Source organism: Ctenopharyngodon idella, chromosome 10 (genome assembly GCF_019924925.1).
Source record: "Ctenopharyngodon idella isolate HZGC_01 chromosome 10, HZGC01, whole genome shotgun sequence".
Taxonomy (NCBI): Eukaryota; Metazoa; Chordata; class Actinopteri; order Cypriniformes; family Xenocyprididae; genus Ctenopharyngodon; species Ctenopharyngodon idella.
The window spans coordinates 29746628-29771801 of record NC_067229.1 but is presented as its reverse complement, the minus strand read 5'-3'; the positions used below and the strand labels follow the sequence as shown (position 1 = coordinate 29771801).

The following is a 25174-nucleotide window of genomic DNA, read 5'->3' as shown; positions in this document are numbered from 1 at the left end:
TATTTTAATTAATATAATTCAAAAGCAGTCAAGAGAAACTATAAGGATTTACAAATACTTTACAATTTAAAGCTGAAGTGTGTAATTTCTGTACCTCACCAAATTGAATAGCAAATTCTCACAAACACTGCCCGTTTGCTATAGGTCAATAAACAGATAGTCACGCTATTGGTCGAGCAGCAGTCATCATTTTGGGTTGGTTCAGGATGCTTAAACAGAATAATGTTTTTATAGTGCCACAGGCACAGTGTTACACTTTTATTGGGAATCAATAAATGGTTAACTTATAATTAATAATATTAAATTAAATATTTTGTGCACATTAAGCAATAATAATTACATATTTCATTTATTCAATATTTACATATATAAAAAAATAACTTTTTTTGCATTAAAGTAAAAAGTATTTATTTATTTTTTTCTATTTTTTATTTTTTTGCATAATGGTAATGATAAATGGATGGGGTGCTTATTCACCCATAGGTTCTTTGTGGGGAATGTTTGTTTATGCTTTTTGGGCCACAATACAGAGGCGACCACAATACACAAGGGAGCAATTTTATCCCTAATTTGGAAGGTAAAATTAGCTATGATAAAGTACACAGATGACACTATTGTAAACAAACATCCCAAAACAGCAATGGTGTCTTCTGTGACTGTTCATTCTGACTTGGTGTGACACGTTTTTACATGCTGTGATGCAGGGGCACTGTAGCCTACTGTTTTTTTACTTTTATCACTTTGGATTGGAAAGAGACGGAGAGAATGAGACAGAGAGAGAGAGAGAGCAAACTGTGGGAATGAGATCCTGTCTGGTTGAGGTTGTTCTCCTTCAGTTTCCCTCTCTTCCTGAAAGTCCCTCCCTCTCCCCTGTTGTTTTTCCTGGCCAGCTGTACTTACTGTTCCCACTTTGTGTGTGTGTGCATGTATGTGAGTTTGAAGAGTTGCACCCTTATCCACTCCCTTTCCCTTGAGCTTGAACACACACACACACACACACACACACACACACACGCTCATAATGAACAGATCTGTCTACATGGCTGCACAATGAGGCACTGTTGGAATGTTACTACACTCTAACTATGCACTCTTCAAAGTAAGTGGTAAACAAATTTGGAGCATGAAGGAGATGGAGGAGGAGATTCTCAACGGCCATGAAATGTAAAGGACACAGCCATGTTGCAGCACATCCTGTTTGTATCATTTTTAGCTTCGCCTCTGAAGACTCTTCCAAGCACCTGCAGCTCTGAATATAAATAATAAACACACGTTACAATATCCATTCATTTTAATCTATTAACATCTTAAAATGTAACACATTAAAACAAATTAGAAAATATTTATGAAATAACCTATATATTTTATGATTATTTACGCTATTTAATTTAAAAAAAAAAAAAAAAAAGAAGAAGAAGAAGAAGAAGAAAAAAAAAAAGAGTTCACCCAAAAATGAAAAATCTGTCATTAATTACACTCACTCATTTTTTTTTTTTTTTTTTTTAAATCCATATAACATTCTTGTTTCCATTAAACATAAATGGAGATATTATGGATTGGCATAATCATCCAACCTGGCACAACATGCTAATGAGATTTGAAAGGAAAAGATTTTCAGTCAATAATGACTGTCTGTTCATCACACAAAGCTATTGCATGGCTTCAAAATACTGATGTTTTTTGTTTACCTTGACAGTACCTGGTCACTCATTATGAAAAAGAGCAGTATGAACTTTCTTCAAAACATCTCCTTTTATGTTTCATGGAAAAAATACTTGCATTACAGCCTTGTGAAGCCAACCCAATCTCACGGCAATTCGTACGTATTTTACGAGATGGCTAATTCGTACAAATTCATACGACCTCATTTGTACGAAAATTAGTAAGTTTTTTGCTAAATCGAGTTGCCAAATTCATATGAATTTGTATGGATGACCTACCCCTAACCCCGCCTCTAAACCTACCCGTCACTAGGGTTTAGACAAATCGTATGAATTTGTACAAGTGAGGTCGTACGAATTCGCCACCTCGTAACATACATAATGAATTGGTTGTGAGATAGCATTGGTAAAGCCGTGGTTTACAGTGAATTTAGAAAAATGAAGGGCTGTTGTTAGGCACGATGTGGAGTCTAAATTCACTGTAAACCATGGCTTCACAGGGCTTATTGCTTTTATAAAATGATTAGTCCATAATTATATTAATTTAATGAGGTCACAGGTGTATGTTTGTAGAGTAATTTACAATGGATTCAAACGTGGCTCAACCGGAACTATCCATTTTATAATTTCGGTTTTAAAGGAACACACCACTATTTTTGAAAATAGGCTCATTTTCCAACTCCCCTTGAGTTAAACAGTTGAGTTTTACCGTTTTTGAATCCATTCAGCAGATCTCTGGGTCTGGTGGTACCACTTTTAGCTGTAGCTTAGCATAGATCATTGAATCTGATTAGACTGTTAGCATCTCGCTCAAAAATGACCAAAGAGTTTCGATATTTGTGATATTTAAAACTTGACTCTTCTGTAGTTAGATCTGTCGGTACTAATACCGACGGAAAATTAAAAGTTGCGATTTTCTAGGCCGATATGGCTAGGAACTATACTCTCATTCCGGCGTAATAATCAAGGAACTTTGTTGCCGTACCATGGGTGCAGCAGGTGCAATGATATTACGCAGCGCCTGAAAATAGGCTAACTTCCGTCAACATAACCAACGTGACCTCCTGCTTGCACAGGGAGCGTGCCTTGCAACCATGGAGTCATTTGTGAGAGACGATTCAGAAGATATTTATTTTGGTGCAGATCCTGAACCGTATCTATTTGAACCGGAAATACACTGAAGATGAGCTTTTGGAACGTGAAAGGCAAGAAAGTGTGGATGAACATACTAGGGCAGAAGGGACAACAAACTTAGTGCCGGTCACGCTGGAAGTTGCCTAGCTGGGGACTATTTTCAGGCGCTGCGTAATATCATTGCGCCTGCTGCACCCATGGTACGGCAGCAAAGTTCTTTGATTATTACGCCGGAATGAGAGTATAGTTCCTAGCCATATCGGCCTAGAAAATCACAACTTTTAATTTTCCGTCGGTCTTAGTACACATTGTAACTACAGAAGTGTCAAGTTTTAAATAGGAAAAATATCAAAACTCTTTGGTCATTTTTGAGCGAGATGCTAACGGTCTAATCAGATTCAATGAACTATGCTAAGCTATGCTAAAAGTGCTACCGCCAGACCCGGAGATCGGCTGAATGGATTTGAAAACGTTAAAACTCAACTGTTTAACTCTAGGGTATTTGGAAAATGAGCCTATTTTCAAAAATAGTGATGTGTTCCTTTAAGTGTTTTACAGGAATTGGTGCTATTAAAATATTTGTTCTTTATAAGCCTTTAGTTTTGGGAATGTAAACAAATCAGGAATTTAATTGCAGAGTAGAAGGGGTAGCTAGAATTGTTAAAATCATAAACAATTAACAGTTAGTAGACAAAGCAGATAAAAAATGGGTCAGTTGTACCAACAGAGTGGCACTTGTTGCGAATAAAAGGTTTGGACTGATCACACACATTGTGATTAGTCATCATCAAAATTACCACAGGCTTCAAACCGTGTCTACTGTAGCCAACAATAATGCATTATTTATTATTTTTCTCGATAATTCACACATATGTACATTTACAGGAAACTCCAACTGAAAGGGGGGGGGGGGGGGGGGGGGGGGGACCATTTTAGAATTGTGTTCATCAGAAAACTATTCAGCAGCCAGCGCAGACATGAATAGCTCACAGTTCACCTTCATGAGTGCGTGCATGTGAGATGAGGGTCATTAACACTTGCGGTGATGACGTCATCATGGACATGGGGACAGCTGAGTGAGCTACTGAACTATTCTGTCGCACACAGTGGGCACCGTGTTTGAAGGTCAGTGAACCAGGGGGCTGAATCACTTTCTTACTGGAAAGCAGTGAGTCACACTCCCACCCCCATTATTCAAGCTTATCCATTGTCGACCCAACAGATGTTATTGCACTCATCCTTAATGGCTTGCAGGTTTCATTTCCATTGTCAGATGGAATTTCCCTTCAGTGAATGTTTAGCATTTTTTCATGTTCTGATTGTGTTTTGGTATAGTAGTACAAGCAGATGGCAACATATTCCTAAGCTTTATTTATTTATATTTTATTTAACTCTATAAATTATAGATGCTTTGCTGTGAAAGTTATAGGAAGCTAAAGAATATCGCCAAAGAGAGTGCAGCCAAAATTACTATTTAACAGGAAACTTAATATGCCGTTAAAAGGTCACAACATTTTTTTTTGCAGAAAAAAATAGCAAAGGAAACTTTCTTGTGAATTGTGTGCTGACGTGGATCCGGTTATGTAATCCCAGTCGATAAAGAACCACATCATCACAGCTAGCTTGGAGATATAAAAGACTGGAGTTCCCAAAGGGTTCTGCTCTGTTGGTTGAGTCTTTGTGGGTGTAAGCTGAAGCTGTGTGTTTACCATGTGTGATAACACCGTCCTTCTGTAGCTGAAGCCCTGCAGGGGCCAGAAGGTTTCAGGGCTTCAGCGCCGTGGGTGGAATCCAACACAGGCTTCAGCTTGAAGCACTATTACTGAGCTCAAGTCAAACTCTCACCATTAGGTGCCTCTTAACGGTGTGGGCGAAGTACATCATTCAGTAAGGGCCTCGCAGGGGTGAATTATTCTTACAGACACTTTGTTGAGTGGAGCTGGAGAGGTATGGGCTCAAAATGAAATCCACCTACTTATAAAATGAGACTTGCCTACCTCTGCATTGATGTAATTCAAGGTTTATATAACACAAAACTCCCACTTAGTCGACCACACCCACAGAAATAAAAAATATGCTGTTCTGGAAAGAGTGGGATGGCAGTGTTTACCATGGGAATACTGCACACAGCAACATTTGTCTAACCAATAATGTAAATTTTAGGGTGGAACTATCTTTTTGACTGACCAATGGCAGAGCAGGAGAGGAAACCTGTCTGAAACGAATAGCTGCATTCAAATAGAGTGTTTAGCATTTTAGCACTGCTGGTTCCCTTGTCCTGAAGTCAATTATTTTTTTGAATGGGTTTTTAGTGAAATGCCTGAAATAAGGTCTGTGGAAAAAGGTGGTTGCTAACAAGATAACAAGTGGCTAAAATGGACCACATAAGTTGTCGAGGACAATAAACATCAAGAAAAAACCCATCTACTCATTAGTCTGCTTTCATAGCCTCATTGTGTTTATACTCATGCTCTTGCAAACTATTCCAACTTATACTTTCAGAGAAAATGTGTTTTAAATAAAGAGTGAAAGAGGTGGAGCTTAGTGATGGTGACACTGAAGTCATGAGACTGTGGTGTAATTCATTTATATGTGGTGTAATTTGTTTATAGCCTACATTTAGCTTTTTACCAGCGATTGTATTTAGGCTTCAAAAGTTAATTTGTGAAGATTATCATGATTAACAAAACGTGTAAGAATCATAAACTTTTGTTGGTCACAGAGCTTATTTTTGATGCTAACTTTTGCCTACAAAAAAGCTTCTTCCCCGCAGCACTCTCATAATTTCAAAATGCACTGATTTCAAATAAGGACTTAATGTAATATAAATTAACATATTATAAATACATTCTCAGGCATAGTACATCCACCATGCTGCCTAACAATTTACTCTTTCTTGGTTGCTAACACTTACCTTTTTCAATTTTTGAACTTCTGGTGGCTCTTCAGCTCTCTTCATTAGAGTGCAAAGATCTGCACACTTCAAAATCTCAGTACATGCAGTAGGCCTTCCAGGTATTGTTTACATATTGTTTCATGAATACTGCGTGTATTTGTACATCCCCATTTGATGACACTAGAAGCGCAGAAATTACCCATAATTTTGAATATCACTTGTCTTAATTTATGCTCTAAATGATATAATATTGCATCATGTACATAGTTTATAACGATTCACAAAGCATAAATGAACGAATAATACGCATTTTTGGAAATAAAAACAAGTGAAGGGTGTATACAGACAGCACTTGCAAACTTCAAAACAACCAACTGTTTTTATTTGTCAGTGGTTTGTGCGCGTCTAGGAAGTTGATGGACATCGTCCTGGCCAATAAGATCACTCGAAAATTTCAATTTGTTGCTTCCTGCTTCTGATTGGCTCGTCTTTCCTTGTGGGCGACACCGCATTTTCCGGTTTTCCTTCTTAATGCTTTCGGTGTTACAGGAATTCGATATTAGTTTCTCATGTTCGCGATCTGGATTATTAGTAAAACAATGGAGACCATCGATCATTACGAAGCATCCGTTTGTGTTACGTTAACAATGAATTGATCATTTGTATCGCACGCAAAAGAAAGATAAGAAGACCTTAATCTGCGACCTTTCATTGTAAGAAAGCAACTTGGTCTGGGGTGTGCACGCTTTTTGGAGGCTTTTTGTTGGGCTTCCTTGGATATCTTTACCGTCAACATTCTTTTACATTTACCTTTTTAATTCTGTGGTAAGTTTACAGCGTTCTGCAAATCACTACCTTTCAAAAACTTTAAAAATGACTGTGTCAGGCTGCCTTTTTTGCTTTAACTATTGTTTTCTAACTTACTGAATATGTAATTGTGCAATCAAACAATACAGGTATCTAAAAATGATGAATTAACCGCTTAAAATACATTTAGTTTTCTGCATATTTGTTCATATTTAATTTAACTGTTCCCTAATAACACTTTTTTTTCAGTTGTCAGAAGTTTTTTTTTTTTCTTATCGGTCTGTTTTGTCTGTTTGAACTTGTTTTCGTTTCGCTTGTGTTGCTCATACATGTGTAAGAGTGATTGCACACACAGTCCATCTGTGATTTTCAGTCTGGTCTGATGAGTCAGTCAGTGGTAGTTAGTGAAGGGCAGATTCGTGTAATTACACTGACTGCACCGTCTGTTTACCATCTCTTCCTCATGTTTTGATGAACTACTTGTATTTAATGCATTTCTGATGTTTCGTTTATTCAGTTTTATTACTGAATGTGTTTCAGAGAAGCTTGCAATGACGTTGTTTACTACGCTTCTCTTGGGAAGTATCACATTTAAAGGAGTATTTCATTCAAAAATATAATTTCAGTCAGTACTTCTTCGTCCTCATGTTGTTCCAAACATATATGATTTTCTTTGAACAAAAAAGATTTTGTTCGGATTGTTAGGTTCTGATGACCTCAGTCAGCATTCACTTTCATTTAATCTTTTTCCATACAATGAAAGTGAATCGTGACTGAGACTGTCATTCTGCCTATCATCTCTTTTACTCGTTGACATAAGACACAAAAGTCATACAGGTTTCGAACATCATGAGGATGAGTAAATGATGACAGAGTTATAATTTTTGGGTGAACTATCCCTTTAATGACCGATGAATAAGCAACAAGGAAAAGCACGAGACTCGTTCAACAGGGAAGATTCACACGTTACGTGGTTGGTCAGTGAGTCACTGTTGTCATAGAAATATCAGTCAAATTAGATATTTTTGGGTACGTTTAGAATTTAGAACGTTTTCTTTTAATCACAAGCATGTCAGATCATTTTACTTATGCTTTTATCTTATAAACAAACAATTATTCCTTCTGTAGTTTGTTTTCTAATCTAGTAGAAAAGAACAGAGTCGGCCTGTCATATAGGATGCGTTGTAAATATTGAACTCAATAAAGGAGATCAGTGGTTCAAGAAAAGACTCCTGCCATTAAACCTGCTTGACCACAGGACTCTTCCTTAATCCAATAACAGTGTTTAGCGTTAAGAGTACAACTAGCACGCTGGAGCTTTAGAGATTGCAGTGCAGGATGGGAAATTAACTTTTTAGACCACAATCCACTGTGGCTGGTAAATGCCTTTTTGCTAGTTAGTTTGCTTGTTCTCTCCCAATTCAATGATATAAAATAACTTGAAATATCAGAAATTAATTAACTTTTGCATAACTATTCCTGGTTGTAAATAAAGCTCAAGATATCATAACTAAATAAACACTGTGTTAGTGTATATATAATAATTGCCAGTCTGTATTTTGGATTATACAGTTTTTGTAGGTCTACAACAGAGTCTTGTGATACATATATGGAATGCCATAGAGGGTTATTTTTTTTATTTTTACATTGTACATTTTACATTGCACTTTTATAACTTTTAGTGACATTTGTCCTTCATGTCGTTCCAAACCTATAAGACTTTTGGTCATCTTTGTAACATGGATTACTTTTATGATACCTTTACCTCCTTCCTGGGGCTTGAAAGTGATAGTTGTGTATGCTGTCATGGAGGGACGGAAAGCTCTCAGATTTCATTAAAAAGATCTTCATTTGTGTTCCGAAGATGAATGAAAGTCTTACGGGTTTAGAATGACATGAGGGTTAGTAATTCATGATAGAATTTTCATTTTTGGGTGAACTAACTGTTTAAAGCTGGCCCACGCTAGAAGATTTTTAAAATCTTATCAGATTTTCAAAATGTGAGAGACCACAAACATGGCACTTTTTTTTTTTTTTTTTTTTTAAATCCTAATTTTGTTCCTATATTTTGTGGAGTGCCACAATGTGTCCAAGACAGCACACCACACACTAACAGATTCCATTGACAAACAACCAGAGTCCTGACTGTAAACATGGGAAATCTCGCAAAATCTCTTACGATCAAATGTGATTTTGGACTAGAGCAAACAAACATGGCAGACGACGGGCAAAAAGAAACGCCGATAATGGTGTTTGGACCGGTTTTTACAAAAAATTCATGAGGGGAAAAAAAAGGAGGTTTGGATGACGTCATGTTATGCTTCCGTCAGCTTGCTTTCTGATTTTTTTTTTTTTTTCCCCCTCGTTTAATGTTTGTTCTCTGAGATTTCTGATCGTAAATATTCAACATTTTGGATATTTACAATTTGAGACCGGTGCAGCCCCGATGGTTAAATCACTCTTGACATCTCACACCACAGGAAAATCTGATATGATAATCTGTAGAACTGAGAATTGGGCCCAAAATCAGCCCGATTATCTTGTAGTGTTTTGGGTGCCTTAACTTATGTTGACCAAGCACATGTTTATATGGAAACTTGCTTCCGCTACAGAATAATAATAAAAAAAAAAATGAAAAAGGTAATTGCAACTTATCTCACAATTGACCTTTTCTCCTCTCAATTCTGAGTTTTTATCTAGACTTGGAATTGTGAGGGGAAAAAAGTCAGAATTACGGTATGGTACGGTAATACGGTATGAACTCGCAATGAAGGATCGAGTGCATATCTCGCAATTCTGACTTTTTTCCTCGCAATTCCAAGTCTAGATAAAAACTCAGAATTGAGAGGAGAAAAAGTCAGAATTGTAAGATGTGAACTCGCAATAAGGGATCAAGCTCATAAGTTCAATGTATTGATATAGGGGACTAGTGGTGTCAAAAGAACTGACCACGATACCAAGTCGGTACTGAAATTAAAAAAAATATGACCCTTTGAGAGCTGTTGAGCAGATTCGTAAACACCTCTGATTGGCCTTTGTGTTGACGCACTCATCAGATATTTCAGATATGTCTTTTGACAACACGTAATACCCTTTTTTTTTTTTTTTTTTTTTTTCAGTTTTTAAAGGGGTGGGTGGGGGGGGGGGGGGGGGTTTAAAATATTTTTGCAGTGTCGTATACATACGATTTGGATTGAATAAAAATAAAGAGAATGTTGAATATTGGGAGTTTGTATCTCACAATCCTGACCAATTCTCAGTACTGCTGGATATAACCTCACAATTCTGAGAAAAAGTCAGAATTTGTTCTTGTTTTTGTTTGTTTTTTTTTTTATTCCATGGTGGAAACAAGCTTGCATATGTTTATGCCTTAACAACCAACAACTGAACTTAAACATGGTTTTCTGTGATGTAGTTCAATAAGTCACCACGGTAACATTATCTAGCTGAATGACATGCATGACGATTTGCTAATATAGAAGTTGAAAGTTCATAAGCATCAGTTAAAATGGGTTGGAAAAGCAAAAAGAAATTCCGTAAAGTTGTGTTTTTATGAGTCTATCTGTAATGTCATGGTTTTACGTTTTTAGTTTTATTATTTGTGAGTGAAATGTTTAATAAAAAAATGGCACATAAAAATGTTTGCTGTCGTTGTGTTGGTGGAAATTAGCTAGTAGATAAACTGCTTGCATGCACCCGCATTCATCTGGTGGTGGGTGTTCATTTCACACCTTTCAGAGAGATGCTGCCTGCATTGCAACTTTCTTACTGACTGACTAATGTTTTCATCCACAGGTCCAACATGCCACAGACAACTCCATATTCAAGCAAGTTCAACCCTAGTACTTACAGTCACCGGCAACCTGTGGAGGAGAACTATGGGGGTTTGCACTATCGTGATAATAAGCTTGTGGCTGGGTCTCTGGAAGCCCTGATACAGCTTTTGGTCCCTACTGTGGACTATTACCCTGACGTAAGCATATACAGCCTTTATACTTTCCTATGATAATTATTATAATCTCTCCTTGCTCAGTAAATGTCAGGTTTGATTGACGCTTGAGATTTTCTTGTGTTTCAGAGGTCATACATTTTTACCTTCCTACTAAGCTCCCGTCTCTTCCTGCATCCGTTTGAGCTCATGTCTCGTGTGTGTTACCTTTGTGTGGACCATCACAGGGTTGGCGACCCACAGACCGATAAGGTACGTGCTGTAATCTTATGAGTGGGAAGTATGACCAAGATGTTATATCACCACATGAGTGTTTTTACATCACAATATTGTTATGCTGGCTGGAAATAGGGATGTATTGCATAACCATGTGGTAATGTCTGTTTTTGGATAATCCAACGAATTAAACAAACTTCACAAGTGAAAGGTACTTGATGGACAAAAACCAAAAGATAAGACTGTTCATAACAAATGAATGAATAAGTCTGGCATCAGTGCAAAAACAGCTTCACATTATGTAACACATAAAAGATTCAAAAGAGTCTTACATAATAAAAATGATTGTAGCCACGTTTGAACCATTTTTAAAATAGATGATATGCACACACCTGTGTGACAGTGTGACATCTCATGAATCAGTTCTATATTAATATGCCAAATTGCCCTCAAACACAGCGTGTACAGCAGACACGAGGAGGGACATGACGCATCATAACTAAATCACTCCCTTTAGCGGTGTAAATCTTTGGGTTCATAGCAGGGTTATTAATATAGTTAACTTTTCTAGTTTTAGTTTTAGATTCAGTTTTTGTTGCTTGGAAAAAAAGAAATAAAAAAAATGAACTTTTTAGCTTGTTGCTAAGGCAACATTTCTCATTTTCATTTAGTTTAACTTGATCTACTAAAATGACTAAAACAAACATGAATTAAAAACTATATAGTAGAGTTGCTCGATTGATCGTTAAAAGATCTCGATTCAAACACCCACGCAATCTTATTTCTAAATTAAAACTATTTGTCTTTTATTAACACTTTGACAAGTATGATCACGGCAAACATTCATATTTGTGTTGGCTCTGCCGCTGATCCAAAGAGAAGAGTTGTCATATATAGGTATGAAACGCCTTCACAAACAGAAATAATGATACTGTGTGGTTGAAAAGACTTACAATAATTCAAATTATTACAGAAGTACTGGGATAAAAGTTTATAGTTTGGATATAAACACTGATGTCTACAATAGTAATCAAAATAGAGTAAATCACCTTTTGTAACTTGACGCTTCAGTTTGTTTCGATTACATCGTTACACCAGTTTACACGATTCATTCATTCATTCATTCATTCATTCAAAGCTGATTTAAAAAAAATAATTCAAATAAGTGTTTTTAAATAGACTCCAGCAATTAACATTTTGTCAGAACCTCTCTTAAATTAGATGGATCTATTTTTGTTTAGTTGTGTATTCAGAATCTCTATTTTAAACAAACAAAAATCTCAATTTATCCAGAATCATGCAGCTCTACTTTATAGACTTTTTTTAAAACACAAACTTATAAAAATGTAATTTGAAATATTAATAATAACTATAATAGTATCTTAATGATATTAAAATAAGTTCTCTGGTTTTCAATTCACTACAATTTTCTCATATTGATTCAGTGTTCATTCATTATTTCGCTTACTTCACGATTCCCCCATCCATCCCCCGAGGCGAGCTTGAAAACATTGACGCACTATATATATATTATTAAAGAATCGTGATATATTCAAGGTTTTTTTGTGTGCATTTAAAAACATGATTATTAACCAGTTCAAATGATTAAGAAAAGTCATATTTCAAGATTGATTGCATATCAGTCTTCAAATTTAATCGTTGCACGAAGGAAAAAAAAGCTCTCCTCATGTAGTTTTTATATAAATGCATTTATATATTACTTATACATGTATACGCAAATCTAATTACTCCATAGTATAAATGGTAAACAGAATCTCTACTGATTAACACATTTCTACTGTTGTACGCTATATACAGTCATGCCACCCAGCCCTACTGTGACGCACACACCTGTACATGTGCACTTTACTAAAATAAACAGCGCTCAATCATTATTGATGAGTATTTATAGCTATTACCAGCAAACTGTAGATGATTCAGTGCTAATTGTCCTGCTTTACTCAACAGAAAAGAATACGGGAAATAGCACCGAAAATCGTGCAGCTGCTCACAGAATGGACGGAGACTTTTCCATATGACTTCAGGGATGAGCGCATGATGCGCAGCCTCAAAGAGATGACCCACCGGCTTGCCTTCGGAGATGAGGTCAGTCGAGATGATGTCATCCTGATGATCTAGCAGAAACATCATGATTGCATCATGTTATGTTTGTTTGTGAACTGAATTAAATTTTGAGTAAATGAATGATGAAGTATGACTAAATTCTACATGGCTTTTGTGTGAATATATCAATATATTGGACAACAACATGACATGGGTTTGGAGCCAAATGCAAATGCGTTTGTGCATCATATTGGATTTGCATGTACGTAGTTTGGCTCCAAAACGTATTTCCTTTTCGCACAAGCTGAGATATCAACAACACTGCTTACAGTTACCAAATGTTATTTTTGGCTAGAGACATGAATAGATATTATAATCCTGACATTGGAAATGGTTCTGTTGTTTTTGACTAGCTCTCACGGAGGGCCATGCAGAGACTCATTCAGCGCCTCTTACGCAAGCTGACCACCCTCGGACAGTACGAAGAGTCGCTGGCGACATCCAGCGCCGCCGCTGCCATGGACCGACCAGTCGCCCTGAAGTCGAAACAGCAGTTAGTACGCAGAGATGAGTGCGTTTTGAACCTATGCGATGACCCTTTTATTTTCGCCCAACAGCTGACACACATCGAGATGGTGAGTGACAGCAAGCTTCAATATGATTGGCTGTCAGTATTGACATTTAATGATATCCACATGTAATATCAGTTTCTGTACTTTATGGATTCAGTCTTGAAGCTGCTCTCATGTTTTCCACATGTAGGAGAGACTCAGCTTTATTGGGCCTGAAGAATTCGTTCGAGCGTTTGCTCAGAAAAGACCCTCAGACAACCATAAGGTAAGCTGGTCACACATCTGTAGTTAAAGATTACGTAAAAACACAGTAAATAGATGGAAACAGAATGGCCACAGATAAGGAAGACACTTGATTACTTTCAATGACAATCCAACTTTTGTTCTTCAGAGTTTCTTCAGCAAAAGAAAAGCAAGTAACCTGGAGGCCTATGTTGAATGGTTCAACAGACTGAGCTACCTGATAGCCACAGAAATTTGCATGGTGAGAACACTTCATCTATTTTGGGAATAAAGCCAAGCAGTGCTAGCAGGCCAAAATCTTATCTTTTGTTGACGTCAAAGGTTGTGCAACTGCTGTCACATTAATAATTCTGCATATCTTGAGCCTGTGCAGTTCATTTTGTTGCTTTTTGAATGATCCAGTTGTTTTGGATTGCTACTTTATTTTCAATGTAAAATCTGCATTCTCAAGCAAAACCAGCTGAGAACCAACCACTGCTGTATGTAGTTGATTGTTTGGTTGGCAATCTTTGACTTTATGCTGCCCTCTGCTGGTTCGTCTTCAGCCGGTGAAGAAGAAACACCGGGCAAGAGTGCTGGAGTTCTTCATAGATGTGGCACAGGAATGCTTCAACATTGGCAACTTCAACTCATTAATGGCCATTATTAGTGAGTACATATATTGAATTATATTGTTATTCATTACAATTACAGTTGAAATACAATTTTATTTCTTTTCTTTTTTACTATTTTATAACCACAGTTTTGATTTGCATTGAAGTGACTTCATATTTTTAACAATGTTTTACTGTGTAGCTGGGATGAACATGAACCCTGTATCCAGACTGAAGAAAACCTGGAATAAAGTCAACACAGACAAGTTTGACATCCTGGTGGTAAGGAAGCTGCTTTGAGGAAGAGAGAAAGATATGCAGTGGAGTCCCAACAGTCTGAGACCATCTAATTTAACCTAGAAATACACAGAACATTTTGAGATGTTGATATTTTTAAAACAAAGGAACATTTAAGATTAAAAGAATCAGATGTATTTAAAGAGTTATGCTTTTTTTTACATGTTCAACTCTCTTTAGTGTGTAATGTTGATGTTTGACCATGAAAAAGATCTGCAAAGTTATAAAGCACAAAGTCACTCCAAAGGGAGTTATTCTCATTATCAGTAAGCAGTTTCTGTACTCCCTGATACGCCTCCAGTGTAGTCTTGAGTTTTCTTCCGGGAACAAACGTCACAATATCGTCATTTAAATAAATCCCGCCCAAGGCATATGCAAAAAAGAAGCAAGGCCTGGTTGAGTTAGTAGTGTGTTGAAACTCAGTTATGGTAAGGGGCGTGAAGTTTCCCAAACCCGCACAAAGCGGTTGACCAATCACAACACACTGGTCCAGCTGACCAATCAGAGCACATTGAGCTTTTCAGATGGAGGGGCTTCATGAAGACTGAAACTAAACAGAGCGTTACTGACAGACAAGGAATAGAAGTGCTGCAACATATGTGAAAATTTATGTTTTTTGAACATTCAAACATGAAATCCTATTATAGTAGACCTCAAAAACAACCTTTAAGAAACTACACTCTTTCTTGGTCACTAATCAAATAAGCAAGTTTGTCACAATGACCATGTAATTTGAATTCCATCAGAAAAACTGAAGCCTTTTCAAAAGTGGTTTCAGACTTTTGGACTTTAAACTATACAGATTTGTGTATAAACACAGATGATTTTACTGTTTATTTTGTTGTCTTAGCACCAAATGGACCCATCTAGCAACTTCTACAGCTACCGCACTGCCCTGCGTGGAGCAACTCAGAGGTCTAGTACAGCACACACAAGCCAAGAAATGGTAATTTGTTTTGTTTAAAAATTTACATTTTCATACAAAACTAATTTTATTTCATTTGAATTAAATGTGAACTTGATGTGAACTCACCCTTCTTGTCTTTCAGATTGTTATTCCATTCTTTAGCTTGTTCATAAAGGATATCCACTTCCTTAACGAAGGCTGTGTCAATAGACTGTCTAATGGCCACATCAATTTTGAGGCAAGTTGGCATGTAAAGCTAATACTACAGTGTTTCCCCACTGGATTTTGTGAAACCCCACCCCCGTATGAAAATGTTGTACATTTTAAAGCTAAATTCATCAATCTGGTGGACTTTGAGAGTTCAAAATTAAGAGCTCCAACCCATTTTCAGTGTGCAAATTGAACAAATAAAAAAACAAGTGCATTGACTTGTACCTCTTTTTAGTTGTGATAGTGTCTGTCTACATTACACTACATAATAATAATGTTATAATATTATTCCTATGATGGTAATAGTCATATATTAGTCAAATAAATGAAACTTTCATCATTATTTTTGTTCTAATTTCTATACATGCAAGTAATAAACCTGTGAACTTTGATTTTGACAGAAACTACAGTCGAGCTTTTATTTGGCCAGAAAACAAGTTTACAAATGTCACAAATAAATCAATGTATGGGAAACACTGTACTATATTAGTTGTTACCTTGTTGCTTTTAATATAATAAAACTTTCTCTTTACTCATTTTACAGAAATTTTGGGAGTTGGCCAAGCAAGTGAGTGAGTTTCTGTCCTGGAGGCAGGTTATCTGTCCTTTTGAGAGGGACAGGAAAACACTGCAGTATCTCATCAGCGCACCAGTATTCAATGAAGATGGTGAGCAGTCACACTTTCCTACTTGCACTTAAAGGTGCAGTAAGCAATTTCTGAGAAATGCTGTTGAAAGTGGATCGGACCAAGCAGCATAATACACATTTACAGCCAATCAGCAGTAAGGGGCGTATCTACTCATGATGGGGGACGAGAGAGAGTGAGTAAGAAGGAGATTTGAAAAAAGAGAGATGGCTGAGAGAAAAGGTCAGAGGAATGTCACTGGAAAAAGAAGAGTTATGATCAGGCAAGAGCTTTACGACCCACGTTAATATTAGAAAAGCTTTCCAGCGCTTAAGAGACCTGAGCAGGAAGGCCTGAAAATGGTCGCTGAGTTTGTTGTTTCTTTTTCATACGTGAGTAACATTGGTTTTGCTGTTTTGTAATGTTAGCTATAGTAACACGAGTGTCATTGTTTTTTTTGTTTGTTTTTTTTTTTTTTTGGGGCTGGTGTGCTGCTGGTGACTAACAACCAACTCTTGCTTGTATGTTTATTTTTTTTGTTTTTGTTTTCAAATTCGCTTTATTTTTCACAAAGCATTATTTTGCTTCTCTTCAGCGATGATGGAGATAATCACTTTGTGCATTTTTGGGGTGGAGCGATGAAGGGAGTGGTGTGTTTGTTTGGATTGATTTCATGTATCAGCAGTGTTTCTCGGAAATCGCTTACTGCACCTTTAAGAGAACTAGATGGTGAATTGGCTGTAGGTGTTTTGCAAAAAGAAAAAAGGAAAGGCCAATCACACACCACTGCAAATAAATACAAGAAAGAGGACCAATTACTATTCAGTATGCAAATAATACAATCATGTCAATAATAAATATGTTTGTGCATAAAGCGGTGAATTTTGGGTGAATTAATTGTTGAATAAATGTATTTGTGTTGTGTTACAGAGCTCCAGCTAGCTTCGTATGAGAGTGAAGGTCCTGAAAACAACCTGGAGAGGGACACTCGCCGTTCGCTCAGGTCTGAAGTCTTTTCCGAAAACCCTTGTTCCAGACTTTCAGTTGTCATTTTTAAACAATGACCTGCCACTAGTGTATGTGAAGGCTCAATTTAATTTGGCTTTTGTTTTCCATTGCTCTAGGTCGTCCCTTAGTAGAATGTGAATGGTGAATTTGGGATCGTGTCCTAACACAAGGACTGATGGCACTGAAGACTTTGAAGGACTTTTATAATCATTACACTTTTCTGTGGTTTCATCGCTGAAATTGAGGCTGGATTCTCATTGTAACAGTAACATTATGCTAAAGGAAACATATTCATCTCATTTACCTCAAGTACCTTAATGATATGTGTTCTAAACATGCTATAAATCTCCTGGGTGAATTAAGAGCATGTCGCTGGCTGACCTGTTCTATTATTACATTGTTTTTGTTTGTTTTTGGTAAGTGGTATTAATAGTTTGTGAACATATTTGTTACAATATTAAAATATATTTTTGTGTGTATTATAGTTTCATGTGATCAGTGTACATGTTTCCCTATAAAGGATCTCTGAATTAAGCTGATTCTTGGGTGGTCACTATTTTCACTTTTCATTCATACAACTTTTCTTTATTATTATTATTATTATTATTATTATTTAATTTTATTTATTCATTTAATTTCTTTATTTTTAGTTTATGCATACATTGACATTATTCATTTGTTACTGTAGAGATGGAAAGCAAGTAAACAAGTACACGTTCGCCACCTAGTGTCCAAACTAGTATTGCTGCTAACCAACAATTTAGATGATAAACTTCTAAAGTTTGAACCATTTAAATACACGAATACAATAAGAATCTGTTAGTGCCTTTTAGGACACTTTAACAACAAAAAAATAAAAAATTTAAAGATTAATGCTGTTATATGATACAAAAACCAAAACATTTTATTTACAAGTATAAGTACAATAAAACAGTGATGACATTGGATTGTGTTCTGACAGCACGAATTCATGGTACCATTGATGCTTTCAAATGGCATTTATGTAGCTTCTTTCACTAAATAAATTAGTTAACACAAAATACATCAAATGTAAAATAAAATGTTATTAAAAATAGGACTTTTATTATTTACCGAATAAAGTCGCTCAATTTTGCCACATTTACCTAAATAAGCATTTTGTAAAATGTATCAAACATGTATTATTTAATTAAAAAAAAAAAAATCTATTAAATCTAATAACAAGACCTTATGTAGCCCCGCCCCTTTTCCGTGCTTCGCCTGGTTGTGTTCTGTCTTCCGGTTTGTATTCCCACTGCATTAAAGTAAGATCTTACGGATTTATGAATGAACCGTTCGTTTTAAAATTTTCCCAGTCTACTGACATTTGTTATGACATCCGCTTCAGAAATTACAACGGTCATGATAACTTTCGTTAACTCTACAATAAGTAAATCCACTTCAACGGCTAATTACTCTTCGACAGCGATGCCAGAAATATACAGAGCAACCGCAAAAACGGAGGTTCAAACACAAAATTCTAAAGATGGCTGCAGGCTTGTTTCTCTGGCGCATACAGTCTATAAACCTAAATCTTAATGTATAGTGAGTGATCCCCTTGGGTAAGTACCAATTAATGTTTTCACTGAAATTCATTGGCATTGACCATTCATTTAAATTTGAGAATGACATTTAATATACATTTTTTTTTTTAATATTTAAAAACTTTTTCAAAGCAATTTTCAAATGCTTATTTAGGTAGGAGAAACAGATTTTTTTTTAGCATGAGCTTATATATGAGAGGTCATGTGACGTGACAGGTGATGACGCTCTCTGAAAGCTTCGTTACACATGGGACACTTCAGCCTCTCCTCCCTGTGCCTCGGCTGCTTCTCATCTGACATCGCCTTCTTGTGGTGGGACCTCATGTGTTGCACCAGGTCTGATGTCATATGGAAAGAAATATTACATTTAGCACACCAGTTCTGCATAGGTAGACCAAGAGAAGATAGAGAGGGAGGCAGTAGCGACAACAAAGGAGTAGTGTGCAGTTGCTGCAGCCGGGAGGTCTTGGGCCAGAGGTTTGTGCTGGGAAGAAGAGACAACTGTTTGGGAAGGTCCTTGTATAGCAAAGCAGAGCTCTGGAAGTTGAGTGGTAGAATGCTGGGGAGGAAAGCTGTCCGGCTAGGGGTGTTGTCATTGGTAAGACTGGCTGACAGCAGTGGGATATGGGGCGTGATGCGTGGAGGTTGTGTGAACGCGCTCTTCCTGTCCTTGTCATACGACCCTCTAGTGGTGAACGCAGGCTTGGTCGCTATTGTAATAGGCTTCAAATCCTGCCTGTTGGGGTTTGTCGTGCAGTTGTCATTGTTTTGTAGTGAGCTGCACTGAGAATTTTGGCCCTTGCTGAAAGACTTTTTGCTGGCAGATGACCAGGAAGGTCTATTCACGCCATTAACACAAAATCTTTTCACAGATATCTTTTCATCTCCATGGGTGTCAAAAGATGATGGTTCGCCATCACTCTCATCTGTGTCTGATTCAAGAGAATATCTTCTTTTAGTGCTCTTTGCATCTTCGGGTCGATTTTTCCTGCAATTCTCCAGCTCTCGTGCTAAATTGTGGAAGTCTGTGGTTGGTTTGCTACTCAGTGAATGAATTTCTGGGATGGTGAGTTTCTTCGAAAAACATGTAGGCTTCTTTATGCAGAAAAATCTCTGGTGTGCCAGTAAAGGGAATTCAAAGAGAAAACTTAGTTTGCATTCAGAGCAAATGAAACCTTAAAAAGAGAAAGACAGATAAAAAAATCAGTTTACATTCATTTCAATTAAACATTTAGGAATTAACAGTATGTGGTGACTAGTCACTGAATCGTTCATTTAACCATTTCTTTCAAAAACACTGATTTATTCAGAAATTAAACAAGTAGCTTATGAGCGAGGCATCGAATCATTAATTCAACTGATTCATTCATGAACAAAACAAGTGACTGTCTTTATGAGTTAGTCACTGAATCGTTCACTTAACCGATTTGTCCAAAAACACTGAAACACTACATTCAATATAATGCAGTTATATAAAATATAATGTATTCAAACCTTTTGTGTTCTTTTGCTCGTTGCTGAGACCAAGCAGTTTGGCTAGATCTCTCCCATACCAAGCTAAAAGCTCAGTGTTTTCAGGAATATCCTTTATGGCTCTGAAACATAGATGTCCTTTATTCATATATGCCTCTAGATTTTGTTCCTCTGCGTTCCTAGCCGACTGAATCATCTGCAGATATTCGCTAGGCACTGATGGGTCGATCTGAACAATGCAAAAGAACATGTCCTTAAGATCTGATAAATTCATGCATTTATTATTTGTAATACCAACAAATTACATTCAATTTATTTATATAATTTATAATAGCCTATAGGGTAGATCAGTGCCACACAGTGAAGTGGCCACAAGGGCTATATCTCAGTAACTTTAAGGTTTTCTTTCCAAATTTCAATTATACAAATCCTGATTTTCTCTATCAGTGGCTTTGTGCATTGGTTTAAAACTTAAAGGTACACTATGTAACTTTTTTGTTCAAAATTAACAAAATTTAAATAATGAATATCAGTCCTTCTTCCAAAATGTGTTTTTGTCTTACCCTGATTCACTATGGTATGCTTATTATAAGTGTTTATATTTTAGACCTGACATTATGGTTTTCTTGGGAAATTGTGTACGTCACTTGCCTGTGTGTCTCATCATATTCATTAATAGACAACATGTTCGAATTGAAGCTGTGCAGACCGACCGGTGTATGACATCAAAGTACCGCAAGAGCAATTAGAGAGCAGACGGCTCCATATTTTTTTGAATCACCCACGCAGTACTTTGATCATGGTCATACACCATTCGGTCTGCTGTTTCAAGTCAAACTCTATAAAAACAAAAAGTCGAAAACACCTAATGCTACAACAGAAACTAACCCCTAACCCTACCCCACACCCTAACAGGCAGCTTTCGTGACCAATTGTAAATATCTTTTGGCATATCCACTACCTTTCGATATGCCCAAAACTACCCTCACTTGAAGAATGCTAAATCTCGAACCTCCAAGGAATCGCCCGTTAAAAAAAAAAAGACCAAAGAGAGGCCAAAAACAGAAAACGACAGAGCTTGTAATAAAACGAGAATCAACATTGTCTTGGCTTTTCAGAGATGGTGAGAAATGAGGGATTAATGTTATAAAAAATGTTTTTAGGCATTTTTATTACTCAACAGGTGAGTGAGGTATTTTATTGAACAGATAACTTGCCCATATGTAGCTCTCTAAGAGAGTTCATTGTAAAGCATTATCTATTGTGAAGGGTCATTTCAGTATGTGTTGTTGTAGTGCTGTGCTGGAATTTATTTTAAGGAAATATTGTGTCTATTAATGGGTAAAGCTACAGTAACGTCTTCAGCTAGTCAGCTTCAGATCCTTTCCATCTAAACTGGTTATATCTATAGTTTATATTATAGTCTTTTAATGTTTTATGAGCAGTAGGATAATCTCTCTCTTTTTACTTATAAGAAAGAACAATATTCATCTGCACAGTCACACAGAGCCAAAGCACAACCAAAACAATATTCTTAATCAGAATATTTGAAACTAAACCTTCATATGATCATATATTTTTATAATAGCTGGGAAAACACTGCACTGACATACAGTACATTCAGACAAGAGCCAACTATATAACAAAGGAAGATTTTAACTTAATGGTTGGTATTTTAATGTTTTTTTTTTTTTTTTTTAATTAATGTCAGGTCAGAGGAAGTTGTCATGTGCTTTGTGTTTTTTTTATTATTTTTTATTATGTTTTATATGTAATTATTCCAAAAATACTTGTTTCATTGTTTTTTCTACTTGTTCGTTTTCACTGTTTAACATATATATATAAAGTTCTCAAATGCAAAACAAGATGTTCATCAGTTTCAGTTTGGATCCAGCCTCTTAAGAAGACCTCAGATGACTAAAACTTTGGAAGAGACGGCGCCAACTCCTGCGATGACTTCAGAAGATGCAACATCTGGATCAACACGCACATTCGCAAATTTCTATATATCCTAATTATTGTTAATATGTAATTCATTTTTCCAGGAGCTCTTTGCTTCTACCTTCAATTAAATTGCAAACAGTGATTGTATATTAATCGCCTAAATTATTACATTATTAGCTAACTGCATTCTCCAAATTGTAATGTTGACATGCATTCTCTGTAAAGCTGCTTTGAAACGATATGTATCGTGAAAAGCGCTATACAAATAAATGTGAATTGAATTGAATTGAATGTTCCCATGTGTTGAATGAACGGTATCTTTTTTTTCTTTTCTAGGCAATAATGGTGGAAATTTCAGTAGATAACCAAGACCTTAGGGTATGTCCTATATATATCCAACTGAAACAATTTTTCATCCTAAGAAATGTTTACTGTGTAAAAGCGTGACAAAGAGTGATGTCATGGTAAGTCATTAATTAAAGCGCGCAAATTACCTGGAGCACGTAGGCAGTAGCTCGTCTGTCCGAGCACTTACAGGCGATGAACGCGATGCTGTCACTCAGGGAGGTGTGTGTTACAGCACAAGGACCCAGCACAGCTCCTGCAGGTATGGCTCGAGAGGTGATGATGCTGCTCAGCGCGTTTCTAATCCAGCGCTTAGCAGCCGCTGCGTCCAGCAGAAAACGCGCACTTTCCTCTGGACCCTGAGACAACACTTTTAAAAATCAAACTTTTTCTGTAGGCTATGTTTTTGTTGTTGTTTTTTTTTTATCATAAACGCATCTTACCATTTTAATCCACAGCACAGATAAAATCCTCCGCTGAGTGTCTTAGAGTGAGTCCTGATCCCACTGGATGCTCTGAGCGATGATTTTAAAATTACAAGCGCAATCATTTATCTGGGAAACTGACAAGACTCCGCCCCGATCACTTCTGACCTCTGGTCCCTCTGCACTGTGCTCTTATCCCTAATACGAGTCGTTCTGGGTCAGTGTGTGCGCCTGATCTTTTGCTCAAACGTCTAACCTGACATCGCTGAGACGAGCTCATTATACTGGCATATTAACAGCAGTGCGCTCAGGCGTTAATGATCACTTATGACTGCAGGCTATTATTCGCATTCAGATACAGGCCGAGGTGCTCGCTTTCTTTCTTTCTTTCTTTCTTTCTTTCTTTCTTTCTTTCCATTGAAAGCGTCATGTATCTGCAGCAACACACGTGCAGGCCTACACCATCCGCAAAATGATCCACAACTGTTTAACTGTTTATTATTTAACTGAGTCCAGCAAAATCACTGAATTTTTTATCTGTAGTATTTGACAGGATTTTAAGATATTGTACCAAATAGTTCCCTCATGAAGAGAAGCAGCTCCGTAATCAGTTAATCTCAGTGACGTCACACCGTGTTGAGTTCTGGGTAACTTGTTTAGACGCCATATTGGGAGGAATAGCAGATTCGTGCTGCCTTTCTGCTAGTGAGTTTAATGCAGTATTTTGATTTTCTGTCATGATTGTGAAAAACGTCGCCACCGTAGGTCATTCCTGCTGCATCGAGAATAGCCACAGAATTCACATCATTGTTCAGGGGGAAAAAAAATGGATAATGTAGCAAGTTTTTTCATCTTTTCTACATGTTAAAACATCAAGGGAAGCAGGTTGAGCATGTGACGTGAAAACGCCGGGTATCAAATCTATTAATAATGTCACTGATTAAACCCACTGCCTTTCACTCAATAAAATAATCACATTGCTAAGTGTTTTTGAAAGTTTTGTATTTGGTTTGGTTTAAAAATTAACATTACCTCTGCAAGTATGGCTCTCACTCGGCTTGTGAATTAGCAGGATTTGCATGCAGCCACTACAGAATTGTTCACAAGCTTCTAGGGATTTGATTTTGGTTGTGTGGAATGTGTGTCCAACAATCTCTGATTCTCCTCCGTGGCCATGGGAAAGTAAATATTTACAATGACAACAATAAAATCTCAGTGACATTTAAACATTTCCAACAAAGAAATGGATCGACTTCTGCCAGCTTGTTGAACACATTTTTTTATTTGGACATTTCTACCATATGATGGCTGAAGCAGCAGCGAGTGCCCAGCGTGTGATACTGTCTTCATGGTAACCTGGTATATTTGGCATAGAATTCTAAAAAAAACCAAAAAAAAACATCAAATATCGCAGTGCGATAAAATAGCTTCTCTTCCCTGCAAACGATACCATGAAAAATACGAACATTTACTTTCAAGGCAAAAACAAAACAAAAGGAAAGCAGGTATCAGTATTAATTTCAGTATAAGTAGCAGAGGGCGATCCTCCCAAAATGGTGGTGTCACCCCAGCATGCAATGCAGCGTGATAGCTTCACATTCTGTATAGAGCTGGAATTTTCTCTTGGAAGGAAAGAATCAATACCGACGGTCGAGTGAAGTTTCTTCCCTTGGCAAGTCTGTGCCCAGTTCTTTGCGGGATTGTGTACGCTAAACGCAATTCTCGCGAAGGACTTTACGTGTCTGCTGCTTCCGTTGTGCCGGTCAATCCTGTCTCCGGCACGGACTGGCACCAGGTTTACATGTACAAACACCCTGGGGCGAGGGGCTCAAGCATGCTTGGATTGGGTGTAATGGCACTAATGACCCCCAGGGAAACATATGAAGCCAGTACTATTACTTGGCCCCCACTGCCAGGGTGTGGTGGGTGGGTGCAGCAGGGGCCAAGTGGGTCCCGAACCAAGGGGTGTAGTGTGGTGTGTGTGGGGTTGGTGGTTTGACAGTGACAAAAAGGAGGGTGGCGTGGTTACTCTCTCTAATCAAATGACCTAGCTACTTTTTGTTGTTGTTGATCACTATTAACACATACTATAAACCTTAAAGGGTTAGTTCACCCAAAAATGAAAATTCTGTCATTAATTACTCACTCTCATGTCGTTCCACACCTGTAAGACCTTCGTTCATCTTCAGAACACAAATTAAGATATTTATTGAAGAAATCCGAGAGGTATATGGCTCGTCCA

The 25174-nt window shown here is 37.1% G+C and overlaps 2 protein-coding genes across 2 annotated transcripts; one reads left to right on the top strand and one right to left on the bottom strand.

Moving 5' to 3' along the window:
• Positions 1 to 6213: 6213 nt before the first annotated feature.
• On the top strand, positions 6214 to 17717 carry rasgef1bb (RasGEF domain family, member 1Bb). The gene is made up of 14 exons (XM_051910639.1): positions 6214 to 6516; positions 10294 to 10471; positions 10577 to 10699; positions 12632 to 12769; positions 13141 to 13362; positions 13490 to 13564; positions 13691 to 13783; positions 14088 to 14190; positions 14338 to 14417; positions 15283 to 15378; positions 15482 to 15577; positions 16094 to 16217; positions 17106 to 17178; positions 17300 to 17717. Exons 2-14 carry the CDS (start codon positions 10301 to 10303, stop codon positions 17319 to 17321), a joined length of 1416 nt encoding a protein of 471 aa, XP_051766599.1. The 5' UTR covers positions 6214 to 6516; positions 10294 to 10300; the 3' UTR covers positions 17322 to 17717.
• A 119-nt stretch (positions 17718 to 17836) lies between these two features.
• On the bottom strand, positions 17837 to 24991 carry si:dkeyp-41f9.4 (PR domain zinc finger protein 8). The gene is made up of 4 exons (XM_051910640.1): positions 22951 to 24991; positions 22657 to 22866; positions 20240 to 20447; positions 17837 to 19920 (listed from the first exon to the last, which is right to left on the bottom strand). The coding sequence occupies exons 1-4, from the start codon at positions 22951 to 22953 to the stop codon at positions 18932 to 18934; spliced, it is 1410 nt and encodes a 469-aa protein (XP_051766600.1). The 5' UTR covers positions 22954 to 24991; the 3' UTR covers positions 17837 to 18931.
• Positions 24992 to 25174: the final 183 nt, after the last annotated feature.